Source organism: Oncorhynchus tshawytscha, linkage group LG08, assembly GCF_018296145.1.
Source record: "Oncorhynchus tshawytscha isolate Ot180627B linkage group LG08, Otsh_v2.0, whole genome shotgun sequence".
NCBI classification, from domain to species: domain Eukaryota; kingdom Metazoa; phylum Chordata; class Actinopteri; order Salmoniformes; family Salmonidae; genus Oncorhynchus; species Oncorhynchus tshawytscha.
Genome location: NC_056436.1, coordinates 20,991,432 through 21,013,154, shown reverse-complemented (window position 1 = coordinate 21,013,154; position 21,723 = coordinate 20,991,432). Strand labels below are relative to the sequence as shown.

Genomic DNA, 21,723 nt, shown 5'->3' with positions numbered 1-21,723 from the left:
AAGGCTAAAACTGGCGAGTATAGGGATATTGTTATCCACGTCGGCACCAACGATGTTCGGATGAAACAGCCAGAGGTCATCAAGCACAACATAGCTTCAGCGTGTAAATTAGCTAGAAAGATGTGTCGGCATTGATTAATTGTTTCTGGCCCCCTCCCAGTTAGGGGGAGTGATGAGCTCTACAACAGTCTCACAACTCAATCGCTGGTTGAAAACTGTTTTCTGTGCAACCCAAAAGATACAATATGTAGATAACATGCCCTCTTTCTGGGACTCATCCACAACATGTTGTCTAATCGGTTGTCCACAAACAGGACCAAGCTTGGCTTGCTGAGGAATGACAGGGCTCAAACTCCTCTAGCTCCACAATGAGATAAGGTGCAGACCAGGCAGCAGGCTGTCAGCAGCCTGCCAGTTTAGTGGAGTCTGCCACTAGCATAGTGTAGTCAGCTCAGCTATCCCCATTGAGACCGTGTCTGTGCCTCGATCTAGGTTCACTTTAGCAATCTCACTGGAATAAAGACCTCCTCCATGCCTGTCATTATTGAAAAAGATTATGATATCTCAAAATAGGGCTACTTAATGTTAGATCCCTCACTTCCAAGGCAGTTAAAGTCAATGAACTAATCACTGATCATAATCTTGATGTGATTGGCTTGACTGAAACATGGCTTAAACCTGATGAATTTACTGTGTTAAATGAGACCTCTCCTCCTGGTTACGCTAGTGACCATATCCCCACGCATCCCACAAAGGCGGAGGTGTTGCTAACATTTATGATAGCAAATTTCAATATACCTAAAACAAAATGGCTGTGTTTTTGTCTTTTGAGCTTCTAGTCATGAAATCTATGCAGCCTACTCATTCACTTTTTATGGCTACTGTTTACAGACCTCCAGGACCATATATAGAGTTCCTCACTGAGTTCCCTGAATTCTTATCGGACCTTGTAGTCATGGCAGATAATATTCACATTTTTGGTGACTTTAATATTCATGGAAAAGTCCACAGATCCAAAAGGCTTTCGGCGCAATCACCGACTCAGTGGGTTTTGTCTCCGGACCTACTCACTGCCACAGTCATACCCTGGACCTAATTTTGTCCTGTGGCATAAATATTGTGGATCTTAATGTTTTTCCTCATAATCCTGGACCATCGGACCACCATCTTATTATGTTTACAATCGCAACAGGTAATCTACATAGACCCCAACCAAGGATCATCAAAAGCCGTGCTATGAATTCTCAGATAACCCAAAGATTCCTAGATGCCCTTCCAGACTCCCTCCACCTACCCAAGGAGTACAAAAATTGGTAAACCACCTAACTGAGGAACTAAATTTAACCTTGCGTAATACCCGAGATGCAGTCACACCCCTAAAAACAAAAAACATTTGTCACAAGAAACTTGCTCCCTGGTATACAGAAAATACCAGAGGCCTGAAGCAAGCTTTCAGAATATTGGAATGGAAATGGAACTCCGCCAAACTGGAAGACTTCCGACTAGCTTGGAAAGAGTACCGTGCAATATCGAAGGGCCCTCACTGCTGCTCAATCATCCTATTTTTCCAAACGAATTGAGCAGAATAAGAACAATCCAAAATAAATAAAAAATGTATACTGTCGCAAAGCTAACTAAAAAGCAGAAAGAGAGGATGGCTTTCACTCCAGCAGTGATGAATTCATGAACTTCTTCAACGAAAATATCATAATCATTAGAAAGCAAATTACGGACTCCTCTTTGAATCTGCATATTTCTCCAAAGCTCAGTTGTCCTGAGTCTGCACAACACTGCCAGGACCTGGGATCAATGGAAACACTCAAGTTTTTAAAATCCTATATCTCCTGACACATTCGTGAAAATTATTATGGCTTCTAAACCTTCAAGCTGCATACTGGACCCTATTCCAACTAAACTACTAAAAGAGCTACTTGTGCTTGGCTCTCCTATGTTGAACATAATTAATGGCTCCCTATCCACCGGATGTGTTCCAAACTCACTAAACGTGGCAGTAATAAAGCCTCTCTTGAAAAAGCCAAACCTTGACCCAGAAAATAAATTTAAACTATCGGCCTATATCAAATCTCCCATTTCTCTCAAAAAAATGGGAAAATCTGTTGCGCAGCAAGTCACTGCCTTCCTGAAGACAAACAATGTATACGAAACGCTTCAGTCTGGTTTTAGACCCCAATCAAAGAACTGAGACTGCACTCATGAAGGTGGTAAATTACCTTTTAATGGTGTCAGACCAAGGCTCTCCATCTGTCCTCGTGCTCCTAGACCTTAGTGCTGCTTTTGACACCATCAATCACCACATTATTTTGGAGAGATTGGAAACCCTAACTGGTCTACACAGACAAGTTTTGGCCTGGTTTAGATCTTATCTGTCGGAAAGATATCAGTTTGTCTCTGTGGATGGTTTGTCCTCTGACAAATCAATTGTACGTTTCGGTGTTCCTCGAGGTTCCGTTTTAGGACCACTATTGTTTTCACAATATATTTTTACCTCTTGGTGATGTCATTCGGAAACATAATGTTAACTTTCACTGCTATGCAGACAATACACAGCCCTACATTTCGATAAAATATGGCAAAGCCCCAAAATTGCCCTCCCTGGAAGTGGATGGGGGCATATTTTTTACTTTTAAACTCAGACAAAACAGAGATGCTAGTTCTAGGTCCCAAGAAACAAAGAGATCTTCTGTTGGATCTGACAATTAATCTTGATGGTTGTACAATCATCTCAAATAAAACTGTGAAGGACCTTGGCGTTAGTCTTGATCCTGATATCTCTTTTGATGAACATATCAATACTATTTCAAGGACTGCTTTTTTCCATTTTCATAACATTGCAAAACTCTGAAACTTTTTGTCCAAAAATGATGCAGAAAATCTAATCCATGCTTTTGTTACTTCTAGATTAGACTACTGCAATGCTCTACTCCCCGGCTACCTGGATAAAGCACTAAATAAACTTCAGTTTGTGCTGAACATGGCTGCTAGAATCTTGACTAGAACCCAAAAATGTGATCATATTACTCCAGTGCTAGATTCTCTAAACTGTGAAGGCTAGGGCTGATTTCAGGGTTTTACTGCTAACCTACAAAGGATTACATGGGCTTGCTCCTACCCATCTCTCTGATTTGGTCCTGCCGTACATACCTACATGTACGCTACGGTCACAAGACACAGGCCTCCTTATTGTCCCTAGGGCTTTCTATAGAGCTCTATTTTTATGGAATGATCTGCTTATCCATGTGAGAGACGCAGACTCAACATTTAAGTCTTTATTGAACACTCATCTCTTCAGTAGGTCCTATGATTGAGTGTAGTCTGGCCCAAGGGTGCGAAGGTGAACTGAAAGGCACTGGAGCGATGCACCGCCCTTGTTGTCTCTGCCTGGTGGGTTCCCCTCTCTCCACTGGGATTCTCTGCCTCTGACCCTATTACGGGTGCTGAGTCACTGGCTTACTAGTGCTCTTCCATGCCGTCCCTAGGAGGGGTGCGTCACTTGAGTGGGTTGAGTCACTGACGTGATCTTCCTGTCCGAGTTGGCGTCCCCTCGGGTTTGTGCCGTGGGGGAGATCTTTGTGGGCTATACTCAGCCTTGCCTCAGGGCAGTAAGTTGGTGGTTTGCGGATATCCCTCTAGTGGTGTTGGGGGCTGTGCTTTGGCAAAGTTGGTGGGGTTATATCCTACCTGGTTGGCCCTGTCCGGGGGTATCATTGGACAGGGCCGCAGTGTCTCCCGACCCCTCCTGTCTCAGCCTCCAGTATCTATTCTGCAATAGTTTGTGTCAGGGGGCTAGAGTCAGTCTGTTATATCTGGTGTAATTCTCCTGTCTTATCCAGTGTCCTGTGTGAATTTAAGTTTTCTCCCTCTAATTCTCTCTCCCTTCCCTCCCCGGAGGACCTGAGGCCTAGGACCATGCCTCAGGACTACCTGGCCTGATGACTCCTTGCTGTCCCCAGTCCACTTAGTTGTGCTGCTGCTCCAGTTTCAACTGCTCTGCCTGTGGCTATGGAACCCTGACCTGTTCACAGGGTGTGCTACCTTGTCCTGGACCTGATGTTTTCGACTCTCTCTCTCTCTACCACACCTGCTGTCTCGAGCTCTGAATGCTCGGCTATGAAAAGCCAATTGACATTTACTCCTGAGGTTGACATTTACATTTACTCCTGTTGCACCCTCTACAACCACTGTGATTATTATTATTTGACCCTGCTCAACTGCAATGTAAGTGCGGTGCTCAACTGCAATGAAAGTCCTCCACCTTGCGCACTTGAGCGGTATGGCAAAAATAACAGCACTTGGGTCAAACCATTTCTCTAAATGGCTTGATAAAATAATACTACATTTGAAGATGTCGTCAGTACAACTAAATGGACAACATACTATAGGGAAACTAAAAGTGTATCAAACAGATGTATTTTCATAAGGAAAACAAACTATGTCGGCCTGTTTCATAAGTGGGATTTTGCAGAGTATTGTTTTCATCCCCACGTAGTCATAGAAGTGGTATGATCCAATAGTATTGAACGCAAAGCTGCTGAATGTTGTTTGTTTTCCACACAGAGAGTAGCGGAACAGTACCGTTGTCGCACAATCTTACAACGGTTATATTTACACTTTTGTTTGCGAATAATAGTTTAGTGGCCTGCGCCATGGCTCTGTGCGGGGGTGTTGGAGCCATGGCTTTACCAAGCGAGCTTATCGTCCACATATTTTCATTCTTGTCCGACCGTGACAAGCTTCGGGCCTCGTCCGTATGCTCTCGCTGGAGGGAGTGTCTGTTTTACCCATCGCTTTGGATGGAGCTCAAGTTGCGTGTCGGAGGTGGCTCGAATGGGGGAGGCTATGGCTCCGAACAGACCCCAAGATTAGACTTTCTCATGAGGAAGTTTGGCTCCTTCGTGCGCGAGCTACAGCTCGAGTTTGCCCCAGTTGAAGGATATCTAAGGCCATTGAATGGCGTGGAGGGCAGGATGGAATCTGTCGAAAGCGACCCTCAGTTCCCTGGCCGCTGGAAAGAGGCAATTATCACCTATTTGGACCAGGTGTTGTGTGTCCTCGGATGTATTCGAAACAACAGGTAGTTGGATACATCAACATAATGTTTAATGCGAAGTGCGTCAGCTACGCCATACTCGACAATTTGAGTGTGTTGGGTCTGCGTAGTCAGTGAGCTAACCTTTAGCTAGCCTAACTATAAACAAACCCACCATGTCATTACGTAATCGGGCCATGTCGTTCTCTACGGATTTCTGCTTATACTGCCTGATTGACGTGTCGTTTTTCGCCTATTCAAGCTATAATCTAGCTACTTGGTATATAGGACATGTCAGTCTGAAGTCTGTTTTTCTGCCTGGTATGCAAATGTTGCTATGGCATGTTTATAATTTGAACTGCATTGCTGCAGCAGTGGTGGTCAAGCTCAGGTAATCTATTAACGGAACCACTAAGGTCAGCAATGACATTGGCAGCATGCTTTAATTTGCAAGTCCGGCTTCTCGAACCTGTACTAGCAATATGCCAATATCTTTTGGACACGTACTGTCCTGAAAAGTTCCAGTTGCATTGCCACATAGGGAGACTAAAGCTGTCTTGAGGCATTTTTTTGTTGGTAGTTCATTCCAGTACTCATTCAACAACAGCACACTTGTGAAAGAGAGCTCTAGAGATGTTGGTTGTACAGTCATGAGGAATGCTGAGTTTGTGGTGTACACCAGTGATGTTGAAAGGTGCTGATTGTCACAGGCCTTCTGGAAAATTGGTGAGGATGTGCTTGTTTGCAGTCGTGTTTGTTGCAGTGTACAATTAGAACATACTGTCACTGACCTCCACTATGTCTGATTGTGTCTGGTTTTGTCTAAAGCTCACTACTTTCTCGCTCTAGAAATCTCCAGAAGCTGAGTCTGTATGGGGATACCTGCATTCTTCAGGATGAGGGCATTCTGGACAGTGCCTATCTCAACCAGGTTGACCAAGGAGGAGTGAAAATCAAAGAGTGAGTGGCTTTATATCTTGCCCAAGTTGACAAAATCACAATCATAGTACAAACTGTCCTCAGTTGAAATTCTGCCTCATAGAATTACATAACTAGGTTATTTATTTAACCTTTATTTGATTAGGAAAATCTTATTTACAATGAAGGTGCCTTATGACAGATTTTGACCGTTTCTGCTCGGTGATTTGATCTAGCAATCTAGCAACCTTTCGGTTACTGGGCCAATGCTCTAACCACTAGGCTACCTGCTGCCCCAGGTAACCTAATAGGATTTATGTTCTGCCTAGTTTTTTTTTTTCCTGTATTCATTTAGAGTAGGCTTTTATTTGCAGATATGAGAGTTAGACGTTATAAAGATTTAAACTTTCTCTCTGTCTTTGTTTGTATTCCTCTGGCCTGAAATAGGATCCAGCAGCTGTTAGTGGAAGTTTTGTCTAACAGCAGGCAGATGAAGTGGCTGTCCTCAGCCTTCATGCTGGGTGTGGTGACCCCCTGCTCCCTGGCCTCTCTGTCCAACCCCAGCGCTGCCTCCCTGGAGCACCTCAGCCTGTTGGACAACCAGCTGCCCTGCCTGTCCTCCCCTGTGGAGCTGGAGCGCCTTGTCCACCTGCGTTCCCTGGCCCTCGACTTCTGTGACTTCACCTCTGAGATGTGCCGCCTGCTGGCTGGAGGACACCGTGCTCCACTACACCGCCTCTCCTTGATGGTGAATGGCGCTGCTCTGGAGGCCAAGCCGCTGGATTGCACCGCCAGTGAGGATGACTGGAAGGCCCTAGTCCGACGCTGCGCTAACCTGCGGGTCTACATGATGGCCCTGGATGTGTCCAGCCAGGACCTGCTGAGGGTGCTCAAGCCCAGCCTGCCCCTGGAGAGGATCCACCTGGACAGCTACTCCACCCTGGTCACAGACGGCACTCTGGAGCTCATTTCCCAGCAGTACAACAAGACCCTGAGCCACTTCGTCTTGATGAGGGATGACACCGGCTTCCCTGACCTCAGCGTCAACCGCAACGAGGACCCGCTGGTCCTACTAGCCTGGCGCTGCGTACACCTCTCTGTCCTGGTTATCCATGGTGAGTCAGCCTGGGTCAAAAGCTAGTATTACATAGCTCAACACTTTTAGTGTAGCCTAACATTTTAATGGGAGTGATTTACATTTCAAATATCATGGGTTCTAGTTGCGCAGATAAAATAACCAGTTATAGATCTTTTCTATAGGAGTAATGTTATGTCTAGTGTGTGTATGTGTAGAGGTCATATTGGCAGCATGTTGATTTGTATAGCACAGATCAAATGGAGTTGGTTTACATTCAGTATGCAGTATGTTTTTTCTACAGTGGTGTTCAATGTAATTCTCCTCTGTCTGAACACCACAGGCTACACTGTGTGGTCCCACAACCTGGTGGCCATCTCCCGTCTACGTGGCTCCAGCCTCAAGGTCCTGGCTGTGTCCGAGGAGAGTATCGACTTCGACCCGGACCAGGGGGTCTTCATGGAGGGTGACCCTGTCCACAACCTGGTGAAGGAGGTGTCCCAGGGCCTGGGGCGCATCTGGCACCCCTCCATGGACTCCAACTTGGTCCTCAGCGAGCCCACCCAGCACTTCCACAGGGAGATGCAGAGCTTCAGCCTGGGCATGTAGACTAAAGCTACAACCGCCAGGCCGGACCTCCATCTGGGTCGTGTTCATTAGGCACCAAACGGAAGAAAACAAGACAGGGAGGGACTACCCGGACTTGTCCAGTAAGAAACGCTCATCTTCTGTTTTCTGTTGCAAAACGTTTTGAATTGTTTTCTGTTGCGTGCCCTAAAGAACACGACCCTGGTCTGGCCTGCTGCACATGCTCAGTGCTTGTCATGATGATATAATCTAAACCTTATGGGTCCTATATCATTTGCATACTTTATTTTTAGTTTATATTTTCTTTCTTTGTAGAATGAACTAATCCTTTATATGTGCTGTGTTTAATCAGTATTAGCTCTATTTATATCTATCTATATATATCCTGCTTATGAATAGGAGAGTATAGTTGGGTATTTGATTAGTAGCTAATTGAGCGATTGGTGTATGGAGGGGGCTTTTTTTTACACAGCTAGCTTACTTGTATTGCAAGTTTTCTTTTTGGTTTTGTCTGTTTGTTGTTTTTCTCTTAGCGAGTGCTGAGTTACCGTAAACTAACTTATCAGTTAATCCACCTTGGCTTTTTGCAATGACGGAATCCTTTGTAATTGTTTGTTCACCTTTTTAAGGGGAGATTAGTCCAGTGGTCTTCCGGCAGAGGGAGGGACAGTGCTGGTGGACTGTTAGGCCCCCCTAACCCCTCCCTTCCTGTCTGCTCTTTACTTTTGTGTTTTGGAGATAATATGATTGCTATGTTACGGGACTAAGATCCTGCTGGTTCTTCTCAGCCTAGAGGTGGGATGTGATACAGTTCTGTTGGTGAAACCAATTGCTGAGGTTTCCACACTGACACACTCATGCTGAGGCCCTTTGAGCTGCCTACGTACAGCTGCAGTACTTTAGTCAGGGGTCAGCATTGACAGTTATGTGTTGCAGTTTGCTCTCAGAAAAATCCTCTGTCTGTCTCAGGTAGGCAAAACATGATGATGATGATGAAGATGGTGGTGGGGGGGATGATGATGATGTATACTATGAAACAATCAGCTAGTCTGTCAGTTTAATCCAGTTTTTCTTGAGTCACAGTTGCCTTGGAAATCCCCTTGTGTTCTGGATTCAATCGTTTTTGCCATCAAATCTGCCCCTTTTACCACGGGGTAAACAAACTTAGTCGTACATTTGTTTTAAGATTAAGGTGTTGAAAGAGTTTAAAGAATGGCAAACTACTCCTTGCACGTATTTCTCTTGTTCACAGTTTTAGGGCAAAGTACTTGCTGTGTTGACTGACTCCAGGGCCACAGTGTCACCTGCTGAGCGTTGGATGGAGGGAGGCATATATTTGCTTGTTCCATATCTCAGGATTTTTGCACTTTCTGTACTTTTTTCCAATGAAGGCTTTATTTTAATGCAAAGCTATCTGTTATTCTAAGGACCAGTGTGCGTGGTGGTGGGACTGAATACTGGATACTAATACTGGGGAAAGAAATCTTCCAACACAACGCACACCAGAGGTTGTTGGTTTTATTTTTCTAGCCCCGCCTCGTTCCCTCAATTGAACTTTTAAGAAGGTTAAGATCTGTGATGTCCGTCTGTGAAAAGACTTTTAATGACGTTTTCTATTGTTGTGTACTTGCTGTTTTAGAGCTCAGAGTAGTAGAGGGAATCTGAAGTTGGTTGCTCAGTGGTAGAATGTAAATGTGAAGCTAACAACCTTTTTTTAATGTGTAAAGTTGTCTGCTATCCAGAATTCCCCCTACGTACGAATATCTTCTTTATCCTCGCTTGTAAAGCTTAGGGAACCAGTCTTGACTGATAAGGCAGTACAGTGTGTGGGGCCTGGAATAGGTGACCTCTCTGGTAGGCCTCTGCTTGTTCTGTGCTGCTGAGATGTTGTAACATTCCAGAGAGACGAGAGTAGGCTACATCTCTTGACCTTGAGTGGTTATGAAGCCGTCGGTCGGCTATTGCTTCTTGTTGTGTTCCTCCGTGCCCATGACTTTCATTGGTACTACCAAAGCCAGCCATTTCAGTTAAAGAATAGATAAAGTACTGTATATTGAGGAAAAAATGATCTTGCATAGAAACATCTGACATCAGATGGCAAGAAGTATGTGTGTGATCCATGTTTCAAACAATGTCACAATCAGCCTGTGGAATCCACTACTAATCTGTTTAGCTGTTGCAGTCAGATATGAGCCTGCATGCAAGGTTCCACTCGGAGTAAACTTAGTCTATCTACGGTTTATGCATGAGAAGCATCAATATGGGGAAAAAGTAATATTGAAACTATATGCATGTTAAGAGGGATTCTAAAAGTGTTCAAGTCCTGTCTATTTTTAGTACCACACCAAAAAGGATAGATAATATTCTATATTTGGAGTTAACTTGTTTGTGCTGAACAGGGGTAGGTTAAGACCTTGTTAGAGGATGACGAATGCCAGTCAATTGTTACAATGTGTAAAACATCCTAATGTTGCATTCATGCTGTGCCTAAATCCAGAGGAGCTTTAATTTCAAATGTTCCATTTGTTCTGCGTTCGTTTCCAGTTCATTGTCTAGTACCGCATTTGACTACCGTTACAAAAGCATAGCTCATTTACGCATCAGTGTTTGTTTTTTTGGTGTGTGTTTTGTTTAAAGTTTCAAAAGTGCATACATCAGAGAAGGGGGTGTATGGTGTGTTTGAAGTAAAACATGGTGTACCACTTTCTCACCAGTGAGCAGGAAACAGCCTTTCTCAGGGTTACTGTCAGTTGTGGGAGAGGAGGAAATGATTTCCATCGCTCAGGCCTCAACATCATAATGAAAGTTAGGATCAATCTTTTTTCCAACAAGTCACTGGATTTTAAAAACGTTGTGTCAGCGCGTCTGCGTCAGCTGCCAAAGATCACGGTGTGAAACAACTCTTAAAGTGCCCACATGCTGGCAGAGGGCAGGGCCCATGGCTGATCAGCCGTGATGTACTACTACGACTACTCCTTTACAACTACTACTATACTTCTAGAAATATGATATACTTACTGAATAGGGGGTGAAGTTGGACCACATGTGGTGCACAGCTGAGCTGTGGTTTGGTCAACAACAGTAGAGCTCTCTCTCTTTACAAATGCACCTGTATCACTGTGAAGAGTGAATGTAATTTAAGTATAGATAAAATCAAGTTTGGTTGATTCTATCAGACCAGTACGCTGCTAAGAAACGTGTAAGGAACATTCCACTGGGGAGTTAAAAACAAACAAAATGGCCAAATGTCTGCATGAGATGACTTATTTTTTTTACTGTTTTATTCTTTGTTTTGAAGGGTAACGGGATCCAGTAGGTAGGTCACAACTGGTCTTTTGATGAAAATAATTGTTTGCATAGAGGTTGTGTAGCCCAGTCTTTCTGCATGTTAAAAGGCACAGGAGAGCAGACTGGGGATATTTTGTTACTAAGGACAAAAAGACCAGTTGGGTTATTTGTAGGTTACAACTGAGGTTGGATCCCCTTTTTTTATTTGCTATTGTTTTATTATTTCTGAACACTTTTTATATGCATTTGCAATCCAAATCTCTCTTGAGTAGGATGAAGCTGTGTAGCTACAGTGAGCTGCTTGGAGGGCAGGTCTAACTGTTGCCTATAGAAGCGTATTGCACTCAGAAAGCTACAGTACCTTACAGCTAAATGAACTCATGCCAGCCTTAAGAGTGTAAATGCTTGAAGTTAAGAGACCTGAGTGAGGAGAACTGATGTTTTCTGTCTTTGGTTTTATTCCATTATTAAAAACCTGAACCACTGTAATACCACAGGTCCACTGTTGTGAGGGTCAGGAGGGAGGCGAGCTTAAAACAAGCCACATCTCTTAATGGCTGGCTTGCATTACAGCAGTCAAACTATGCAAGTGGAATGCATATAATCCAGTGGCTTTTTTTTTTTTTTTTGTCACTTACAAATGGAAATAACTTGCTACGATACTTGGCCTTATTACAATTATTATTGTTTTAAGATCTTGATTCTTCGGAAGCCAAACTGTTTCAAAGGCAACCGTGGGTTACAGACATGGTCTCTATGAGACTGGCCAGCAGGCCCCAGTTAAGTGGTACGAATGTCGTGCATTTGTTTAAAATCAGGACAGTTTGCAATAAAATAAGTCATACATTACAAGTGGCAACCACGGGGGCACGAGCAGTGCGAACACCTGGGCTGCGTCCTTATACATTTTTGGGGAAGAAAATAACTCATTGCATATTTGTATATATCAATACATATACTCTTATGCAACATGTCTGGGTTCTATTTATGAACAAGGTTTGTTACCATCTTAAATATTTGGACAGGTGTGTTCTGTTTCAAGTGAGCACATAGCATTGGATTTTATATGTACATCTGCTAATGGGAAATCCACTGGCGCATGTGTGAAAATGCCAGGTGTGGAGAGAATTTTATTGATTTAGAAAAGTGATCCAAGGTTAAGATAGCTAAAGAAGGAAAATCCTATGAAAAAAACCCTAACTGACAGATTGGGTAAACCAGCCGAATGTTGATTTGAATCAATGTTGAATGCTTCTTTTAATCAGTGAATAAAAGCATTATAAAGACACATGGTCTTTTGTATTATTCATTAGTGTTTCTGATTCTTAGTTTTTATTGCAGTGTTTAATCTTGTGCAACATCTCACCCTTAATATTCATCAGGTGTAATTTGACTTTACAGGAACATGTCAGAGCTAGACACCGTTGGACGTTTGTGACTTGGCACAGCTTATGGTTCAGATCATGAGGTTACAGCTATACCTGAATAGGACCAATGTCATTTTTAATGAAACATTTGATACTATATGAACATTACAACAGCAACAATTGAATTACTTGAGCATAACATTTTACATTAAATCTCTTCATGTTCCATGACCTTTAATGATCAAACTATGGACGGTCAAGACCTCAATGCTAAAAAAGTTATTTTTTAGCTCAATTTAGACAATTCCTTCACAATCTCTATATACCCATGTCAAGAATGCAAGGGACATAAGATTGATTTAAAAGGCCTTTAAAAATACAAGCAAACGCACTCTTCAAGTTAGTCTAAGTCGCCACTCAGAACAAGGCAGATTCATCATACCCATAACACCTAGTGGTCAGAGAAATCATTTTTCTACTTTTCCTGTAGGGATTTCAGAAACGCTGTGTAGGCTTACCCTGGCGTGACATTTTGATAGCTCTATTTATTCAGATTCAAAAATGCTAATTACTAGACATCATGCAAAATCCCTGCAAGCCCCTGAACATCATCTTTAGGTGACACCTTTGCCGACAGGTAATGTCAATTTAAAACTTGCTCAGGAGTTTACAGAAATGTAGCCAATTTATTACTGCACTGAAAAATATAAAACGCAACAAGTGTTGGGCCCATGTTTCACGAGCTGAAATAAGACCCCTGAAATTCTCCAGATGTACAAAAAGCTTATTTCTCTCAAATGTTTTGCACACATGTTAGTGAGCATTTCTCCTCTGCCAAGATAATCCAGCCACCTGAATGGCATATCAAGAAGTTGATTAGCATTATCATTGGACAATAGAAGGCTACTCTAAAATATGCAGTTGTCACATGCCACAGTTTTGAGGGAGCGTTCAATTGGAATGCCCACCAAAGCTATTTCAAGATAATTTCTCACCAGTAAAGCCGCCTCTCCCGTTTTAGAGAATTTGGCATCCGCAGACCATGTGTATGGTGTCATGTGGGTGATCAGTTCGCTGATGTTTATGTTGTGAACTTGGTTTTGGTATGGGCAAGCATAAGCAAAATAGCATTTTATCAATTGCAATTTGAATGCACAGAAATACCATGACATGATCAGGAAGCCCTTTTCTTAAGGTAACTATGTCCAACAGTTGCATATCAATATTCCCAGTCATGTGAAATGCATAGATTAGGGCCTAATGAATTCATTTGAATTGACTGATTTCCTCAGGTGAAATTCTTGCATGTTGTGTTCAGTATACATTTAGTGAAAATTAGATCTTTAATAGAGATTCTTACCTTTGCCTCGATTCATCCATTTTAAGTGTTTCTAAAATCCCCTATGGGAATAATGGTTGGAAAAACTGGAAACAATTCCCTGTTTGACTGCTAGGTTTTATGAGTATTATGACTCATACAGCTATGTGAATCTACAAAAAAAACTGTTACATAAATGATCGCTCAGTACTCCTAGTGGTACTGTATTGTTCTCTCATTAAGTCCTAAGACACAGTGATCCATGTTTGTGTGTGCACACAGACTGTGGGGGAAACAATTCCACTCCCAGCCTCTAGAAAAAGGAAGAAAGAGTCATATGAATGTTGAAGTTACACTTCAGGAAACAGTCCCTGAACACACGCTCAGTCGCTCACTACTATCACAACAACAGGAAATGAAGTTTCACACAGGAAGCAGGCCAAGAGAGTTACTCCCGCACAGAGAGAGAGATGGCTCAGATGACATCATGTGGAGAGAGAGATTGGTCAGAAGACACTTCACTGCCAGGTGGGGAGGGCCTTGGAGGGGGTCCAGGGGGAAAACTGTCTGGGTGGGGCCTCATGGGAGGGTACCCCATATGCTGCGGTGGTGGAGGGGGGACTCGCCCGAACATTCCCGGGGGAGGTGGTCCTCGCACTACAGGGGAAATAAGGGGGAAAGGATTACATTTAGTCAGTCTAACAGTATAAAGGCAGAGACATTTAATCTGCAAGATGTAGAAAATTATGTATGGAATGACAATCTTCATCTCCCACCCAAAACTTTATAGAAACAAATGACATAAAAACATGTAATACTACTTAACCTGCAGTTTAAATGCATTATAAATGTTTATTTTTAATATACCCCCTTTTCTCCCCAATTGGTAGTTACAGTCTTGTCTCGTCGCTGCAACTGCTGTACAGACTCGGGGGAGAGATGAAGGTCGAGAGCCGTGAATCCTCCAAAACACAACCCAACCAAGCCGCACTGCTTCTTGTCACAATGTCCACTTAAACCGGAAGCCAGCCGCACCAATGTGTCGGAGGAAACACCGTACATCTGGTGACCGTGTCAGTGTCCTCTGCGCCCAGCCCGCCACAAGAGTCGCTAGTGCGTGATGGGACAAGGCCAAACCCTCCCCTAACCCGGACGACGCTGGGCCAATTGTGCGCCGCCCGATGGGTCTCCCGGTTACGGCCGGCAGCAACAGAGCCTGGACTCGAACCCAGAATCTCTAGTGGCACAGCTAGCACTGTGATACAGTGCCTTGCGCCACTCGGAAGGCCCGTAATGCCTTTATTATGTAGGGAAAACAGCATACTTACTGCCCATGGGGGCTGGACCTCGTGGGGAGAAATAGTCTGGAGGTCCGTAAGGGCCTTTGCGTGCAAAGTAAGAGTCCCTGTGGTCCATGGGTGGGAGGGGACCCATACCAGGGGGTACTAAGAGAGGAGGTCCCATCCTCATGTCTCGCAGATCTCCAGGTGCTGACAGATGGGACTGAGGGAACACATTTCAAATACCAAATAATGGAGGGCACTAGTGGTACAACACTATTATCCCCATGGGGAAATTAGTTATATATAAATATGAGAAAGAGGGAGTGCATGACTGGACCCTTATTGTTAGTAGAAGGGTGAGAAAACTTACGTCTCTTTCATTTTCACCAGGACCCATACTGTTTCCCATAAATGACGAGTCTGTAAGAACACAAGAGGAAAAACAGTAATAACCTAGCTAGATCCACTTCCGTCTTTGGTGGGTTTATTTGATGAAAAGGGCTCATTCATGCCTCGATAATGCTATTAGCTTAACTCTATTAAACCAAGGGAGTTTCCAGATTAGGCACAATATCCTGCCCGTTCTCTAACATTGGATTGTTCTTCAGGGGTATACTAATCATCGACACTCCTACTATTCACTGCTGACGAAGGAGATCGGTCTGAATCACGTCAGCATTAAAGATCCTGTCTTCGAAATATATTTAATCACTTTAGTTACATACTCCTAGCACTAAACACCTTTTTGAAGTTAATTTGACAGAGTGGCTGTAGTGCAGACATAAAAATAATCTCAGACATTTTAAAACTAAATCTATGGTCCTGTAATACATGTTAGAAAGGAAGGTTCTTACCAGGTTGGTGGCCAAAGCTGTGGGGCTCAGCAGGACCGGGGCCCCTGGGTGGAAGGGGGCCCATAGGAAGGGCTCCGGGCAGAGGTCTCCTGTAGGGAAGGCCTGTGTCTAGATACATATACCCTTTATGAGGAACGGGAAAAAAAAAAAGAAAAAAAAAGAGGGAGCACTGTTTCATCAGATATATTTAGACCAGCTGAGCCGAAGGAGGGGATCACACAGTCAGAAGTGTACAAAGCACAGGAGGTTGGTGGCACCTTAATTGGAAAGGCTCATGGTAATGGCTGGAGCAGAATAATATCAAACACATGGTTTCTATGTGTTTAATGACATTCCATTCACTCCATTCTAGCCATTATTATGAGCCATCCTCCCTTCGTCCAAAGGGGATTGGAGCAAAAAGCAAAAGCCTCTCCCCATCATATCAGAAACAAAAAACAAGCACACATTTAAATCATGATGCATTGAGTTAGTACACATCAAAACAGTGACACTAGTAGGCAGGGTGGGCATGATGGAATTGTCAATGTATAATCAAAATACAGTGATGCCACATGCTAATTGCTCCCCCATGATAACTCAACTAAATAAATTATAGTTCCTAACTCAAGTGAATATTAGACATCTCAAACCAGGCTGAGGCCAGACTTGGGTTAGAGTAGCGTAGGGGCCCAGGTGACAAAGGCCAAAGTGTGGGTGGGGGAAAACTCTGGAACAAACCAGTGGAGGCTCAGGCTCCTCAATGCAGTGGTCTGCAGTCAGTGTGCCCAACCTGCTGACTCTGCCCATCTCTGTGGTCCTGTCACATGACTCAGAGGTGAGGTTGGAACTACGACAACCGACCACATCAGTACTGGACAAATAGTAGTCATACACTCACTGACCTATGCCTCACAGACTGACAACCAAAAGACAGAATCTCAAACCTTTCACAGGGCCGGCTGACCACACTACAGCACCACAATCAAATCATATAAAAATGTATTTGTCACGTGTCAAATACAACAGATGTAGACTTCACCGTGAAATTGAAATAGTAACCCAACTGAGGGGAAATATTTTGCTGTGAACAAAATCTGACAGTTGGTTAACAAACATAATTAGTAATCAGGTTAGAGTGAGTTATCTAAAACCCAAAAGAAAGTCAGGGCCTCTTTACGTAGAAAGATGGTAAAACACACTGAAGTAAATAAAGAACACAAACCCTTTAGGGCTGATATTAAAAAACAAATGAATGTGTCAAAGAGTAGACTAGAAGATTTGAATATCAGAAGGATAGAATAACTTCTGTCTATTGTGATTGGAGCGGCTGCTGCCTGAGATCATAGGGGGGGGCGATAGCGGGTGGTCATCACTGTACCTGGAGGGTGTATAGGTGGGCCCCTGCGATCCCTCTCCCAGGTGGGAGATATCGAGCCGCTGTCAGAGTGAGGACCACCACTACGATCAGAGTCCACCCCACCAGGGGGATCTAACAGGCCTCGGGATACTGGTTATGGGGAAGAGAGAAAGGGGGGGGGTGGAGAGAAAGAGGGAGGGCAGAAAGAGAGAGCATGACAAAGAGCATATGAGAAAGAGGTGAGATATGTGGGAGTGGTTGGTGAGTAAGAAAGGGAGAGCCAGCATAATGTCAATGAGTTCATGAAGCATGGATGACAAGACCAAAACATGTGCAAAGACCACACTCCCCTCACTGTAGGTGATAGGAAATGCTATGGTGCTGCAGGCTCACTGCCAAGGCAATTTAGACTATAAAGATAAGCATCTTTAACAGATGTTGTGCCAATCAAGACTTGGTACGCATTTGTATTATGTGCTTATGAACAGGTTTTCAGCGTTGTTTTAGTCAATAAGAAGACTATAAAATCAAAACTCTAATATCATTGAATTATTTAAAATATCCTGCAGATCATTTCTTAATGTCATTTTTACAAGGTCATGGCACATAGGAAATTGGTACTAAATACTAAGGTAAAAATATTTATGCTAAATATAAACTCATAACACGCCATTCCAAGGAGTATAACATGGCACTGATGGTAAAAGGGCACACATGTCACAAGACATGTAAATTCAGCTGTGGTGTTATTGTATGACCGGAATGACCCAGGCCTGCAGTGCATTGGCGTGGACTAGAGAGGTCACCTCTGCCTCCTGGTCCCATGGGGGGGAAGTTTGGAGAGAGGCGGAGTGGGCCATCCATCAGGGTAGGCGGAGACAGGAAGGCTCTGTTCTCAGAGGCGGGGCGATGTAGGGGGGAGGGGCCATACGGTGACCTTTCACCTGCAGGACAGGGAGGGACATATGGTTCAACGTACAGAATGACAGAAATTCTAAATCAACACCCAGAACATGATAGGCAAGCCATAAGACATCTAAATAGTTAACCAGTAGCTACAAGGACTAACTATCTGCATTATACCTTTTTGCACTAACTCTTTGACTGCTACTGTCCAACTATCCTGTTGCCTAGTCACTTTACCCCTACCTACATGTACAGTGGGAAAGTACGCAGACCTCTTGACCTTTTCCACATTTTGTTACATTATAGCCTTTTTCTATAATGGATTACATTACAATGTATCATCTACATACAATACCCCATAATGACAGAGTGAAAACAGGTTTAGAACTTTTTTTAAATATGTAAATGAGGTATTTCTGTTTATACAAGTATTCAGACCCTTTGCTATGAGCCTCAAAATCAAGCTCAGGTGCATTCTGTTTCCATTGATGTTTCTACAACTTGATTTGAGTCCACCTGTGGTCAATTCAATTGATTGGACATGATTTGGAAAGGCACACACCCGTATATAAGCTCCCACAATTGACAGTGCAAGTCAGAGTAAAAACCAAGCCATGAGGTCGAAGGAATTGTCCGTAGAGCTCAGAGACAGGATTGTGTCGAGGCACAGATCTGGGGATGAGTACCAAAAACATTCAGCAGCAGTGAAGGTCACCAATGACACAGTGGCCGCCATCATTCTTAAAATGGAAGAAGTTTGGCCGCCTGGCCAAACTGAGCAATCGGGGGAGAAGGGCCTTGGTCAAGGAGGAGACCAAGAACCCGATGGTCACTGACAGAGCTCCAGAGTTCCTCTGTGGAGATGAGAGAACCTTCCAGAATGACAACCCTCTCTGCAGCACTCCACCAATCAGGCCTTTATGGTAGAGTGGCCAGACGGAAGCCACTCCTCAGTAAAAGACACATGACAGCCCGCTTGGTGTTTGCCAAAAAGCACCTAAAGGACTCAAGACCATGAGCAACAAGATTCTTTGGTCTGATTTTGGCCTGAATGCCAAGCCTTGAGGAAACCTGGCACCATCCCTACGGTGAAGCATTGTGGTGGCAGTATCATGCTGTGGGGATGTTTTTCAGGGGTAGGGACTGGGAGACTAGTCAGGATGGAGGGAAAGATGAACGGAGCAAAGTACAGAGAGATGTTTGATGAAAACCTGCTCCAGAGCGCTCAGGACCTCAGACTGGGGCAAAGGTTCACCTTCCAACAGTACAAAGACCCTAAGCACACAGCCAAGACAGTGCACGAGTGGCTTCGGGAAAAGTCTCTGAATGTCCTTGAGTGGCCCAGCCAGAGTCTGGACTTGAACCCGATCGAACATCTCTGGAGAGATCTGAAAATAGCTCTGCAGCGATGCTCCCCATCCAACCTGACAGAGCTTAATATGATCTACAAAGAAGAATGGGAGAAACTCCCCAAATACAGATGAGACAAGCTTATAGCTTCATACCCAAGGAGACTTATTGCATAGGTTTTTCCCCTCACCAATCAATTATAGAATAAGGCTGTAACGTAACAAAATGTGGAAAAAGTCTAGGGTTCTGAATACTTTCCAGATACACATCTACCTCAATTACCTCATACCCCTGCACATCAACACAGTACTGGTACCCAGTGTATATAGATTTTAAAATTATAGCCAAGTTATCATTACTCATTGTGTATTTGTTATTCTTTTTCTCTGCATTGTTGGGAAGGGCCTGTAAGTAAGAATTTCACAGTTAGTCTACACCTGTTTTTATGAAGCATGTGACAAATAACATTTGATTTGATGCACTCCTGTAGATCTGAGAGGATGGATATTATACAAATAATAATTAGGTGGGTGCTTACATCTGTCCTATTTCACACATGTACAAGTGCATGTGTGAATTAGAAATGTGTATTTTTTGCATATTACACCCCCCCCTCAGAGCCAAGAATCAGCCATTATTGATGGTGACCCTGAAGCAATTAGGGTTAAGTGCCTTGCTCAAGGGCACATTGACAGATGTTTCACCTAGTCAGCTCGGGAATTTAGACCAGCAACCTTTCAATTACTGGGCCAACTGTCCTTACCGCTAGGCTACTTGTCGCCCATAACCAGTTTTATGCTATAAGCAGTTGTGTTAACTTCATCTTGCATTTGGATTGTCACCATATTGCTTCCCCCTATCCAACCCTCTCAATGTATGGAGTAGGGGTTACCGGGCGAGCTGAGATTTAGCAGAAGATATTATTCCAGTTAGGGAGGTTTATTAGAGACTCACCTCTGAACAGAGGTCTGTCCATGTTGTCCAGAGTATAGGGGTCTTTCTCCACAACATCCAGCTTGAACTGAGTATCAGTCAATCTGCATGGAGACAAACCACAGCTGGAGAATACTTCTCACTACAGGGAAATACTATTTTGTAGCGACAACTGCCATGTCTGGTGAAACTGACTTCAATAGAAAAGTATTCTTTAGTACTTACTTCTGCCTGAGGTGTGCATTCTCTCTTTTAACTTCAGCCAGGTCACGGTCAGCACCTCGTGCTGCTAGCTACAATGCAGACAACAGAAATTACAGATGAGTTGCCTGAGGTGTGCTCCATAGTGTATGTATGATGCAACTATGTACTTACCCAGTTATTGTGTGCCTTCTTTTCCTGAGAAGTTATCTGAAAGATGGAAAGAGAATATTAAATGAGTTATTGGCCATACATCATCATTGCACGTGGTGAATGTTTTTGCCCTCTCCCAGTCTCTTATGATACAACAGTGTCAGATCTCCCACCTGGGTTTTGTAGGCCTGGTTAGTCTTCTCCAGCTCATCCTCCAGGTCTTGTGCCCTTTGCCTGTATGTGTGAAAACTGCACCCTGAGACAAGCACTCACAACAAAAACACCCAGCAAAGTAGAGTCTCATAGAACACAATGGATCTATTTGAATGACAAGAACTCCCTCTGGGGTGCACGCTTTGGGTTCTTGCCCTAGCACTTCACAGCTGATTCAAATAATCAAAGTTTGATGAGTTATTGGAATCAGCGGTCTAGTGCCAAGGCAAATACCACGCAGAAACTGACCTGTAGCTGTTGAGCTCCTCCACGGCCAGGGTGATGCTCTTGTCAGCCTTGGTCAGCTTCTCGTCCTTCTGAAGACGTTCCCTCTCCTCCACAGTCAACATCCTGACACCAGGGGAGAACACCCAGTATCAGACAGACATTATCAGGCATAGTACAGTTCAATAGCCCCACTCTAATTAGTGAAACCTTGAATGTGGGCTTTCCTTCTCTGTGGCCGAGAGACTAGTAAAGGATCATATCACCTCTACCTTACCTGCCACCCTAGACCCACCCAGACGGCATCCCTAGCCACATCCTCAGAGCATGTGCAGATCAGCTGGCTGGTACTTAAAGATGGCCACCATTGTCCCTGTACCCAAGAAGGCAAAAGGTAACTGAACTTAATGACTATCGCTCCCCGTAGCACTCACTTCTGTCATCATGAAGTGCTTTGAGAGACTAGACAAGGATCATATCACCTCTACCTTACCTGCCACCCTAGACCCACTTCAGTTTGCTTACCACCCTAATAGAGACACAGAGGAGGCAGTTGCCATCACTCTGCACACTGCCCTATCCAATCTGGACAAGAGGAATACCTATTAGAATGCTGTTTATCGACTATAGCGCAGCCATCAACACCATAGTACCCTCCAAGCTCA

General features: G+C 43.8%; 2 protein-coding genes across 10 annotated transcripts in view; one reads left to right on the top strand and one right to left on the bottom strand.

Annotated features, from left to right (window-relative positions):
• The first annotated feature begins 4,543 nt into the window (after positions 1–4,543).
• Positions 4,544–12,204, top strand: LOC112256809 (F-box only protein 33). The gene is made up of 4 exons (XM_024430329.2): positions 4,544–5,092; positions 5,897–6,007; positions 6,413–7,080; positions 7,384–12,204. The coding sequence occupies exons 1-4, from the start codon at positions 4,554–4,556 to the stop codon at positions 7,647–7,649; spliced, it is 1,584 nt and encodes a 527-aa protein (XP_024286097.1). The 5' UTR covers positions 4,544–4,553; the 3' UTR covers positions 7,650–12,204.
• A 190-nt stretch (positions 12,205–12,394) lies between these two features.
• The window catches only part of ctage5 (CTAGE family, member 5), a 29,205-nt gene continuing 19,876 nt past the window's right edge, over positions 12,395–21,723 (bottom strand). For 8 of the 9 annotated variants that reach the window (XM_024430323.2, XM_024430324.2, XM_024430321.2 and 5 more), the window contains 11 exons: positions 21,083–21,184; positions 20,794–20,854; positions 20,642–20,677; positions 20,492–20,559; positions 20,288–20,370; positions 17,884–18,021; positions 17,099–17,227; positions 15,739–15,861; positions 15,255–15,304; positions 14,930–15,104; positions 12,395–14,258 (listed from right to left, as the gene is read on the bottom strand). In XM_024430323.2, the coding sequence (XP_024286091.1) occupies positions 14,077–14,258; positions 14,930–15,104; positions 15,255–15,304; positions 15,739–15,861; positions 17,099–17,227; positions 17,884–18,021; positions 20,288–20,370; positions 20,492–20,559; positions 20,642–20,677; positions 20,794–20,854; positions 21,083–21,184 (1,147 nt within the window). In that variant the 3' untranslated portion in view covers positions 12,395–14,076. The remainder of the gene's footprint in view (positions 14,259–14,929; positions 15,105–15,254; positions 15,305–15,738; positions 15,862–17,098; positions 17,228–17,883; positions 18,022–20,287; positions 20,371–20,491; positions 20,560–20,641; positions 20,678–20,793; positions 20,855–21,082; positions 21,185–21,723) is intronic. The other variant, XM_024430322.2, reaches the window with a different exon arrangement.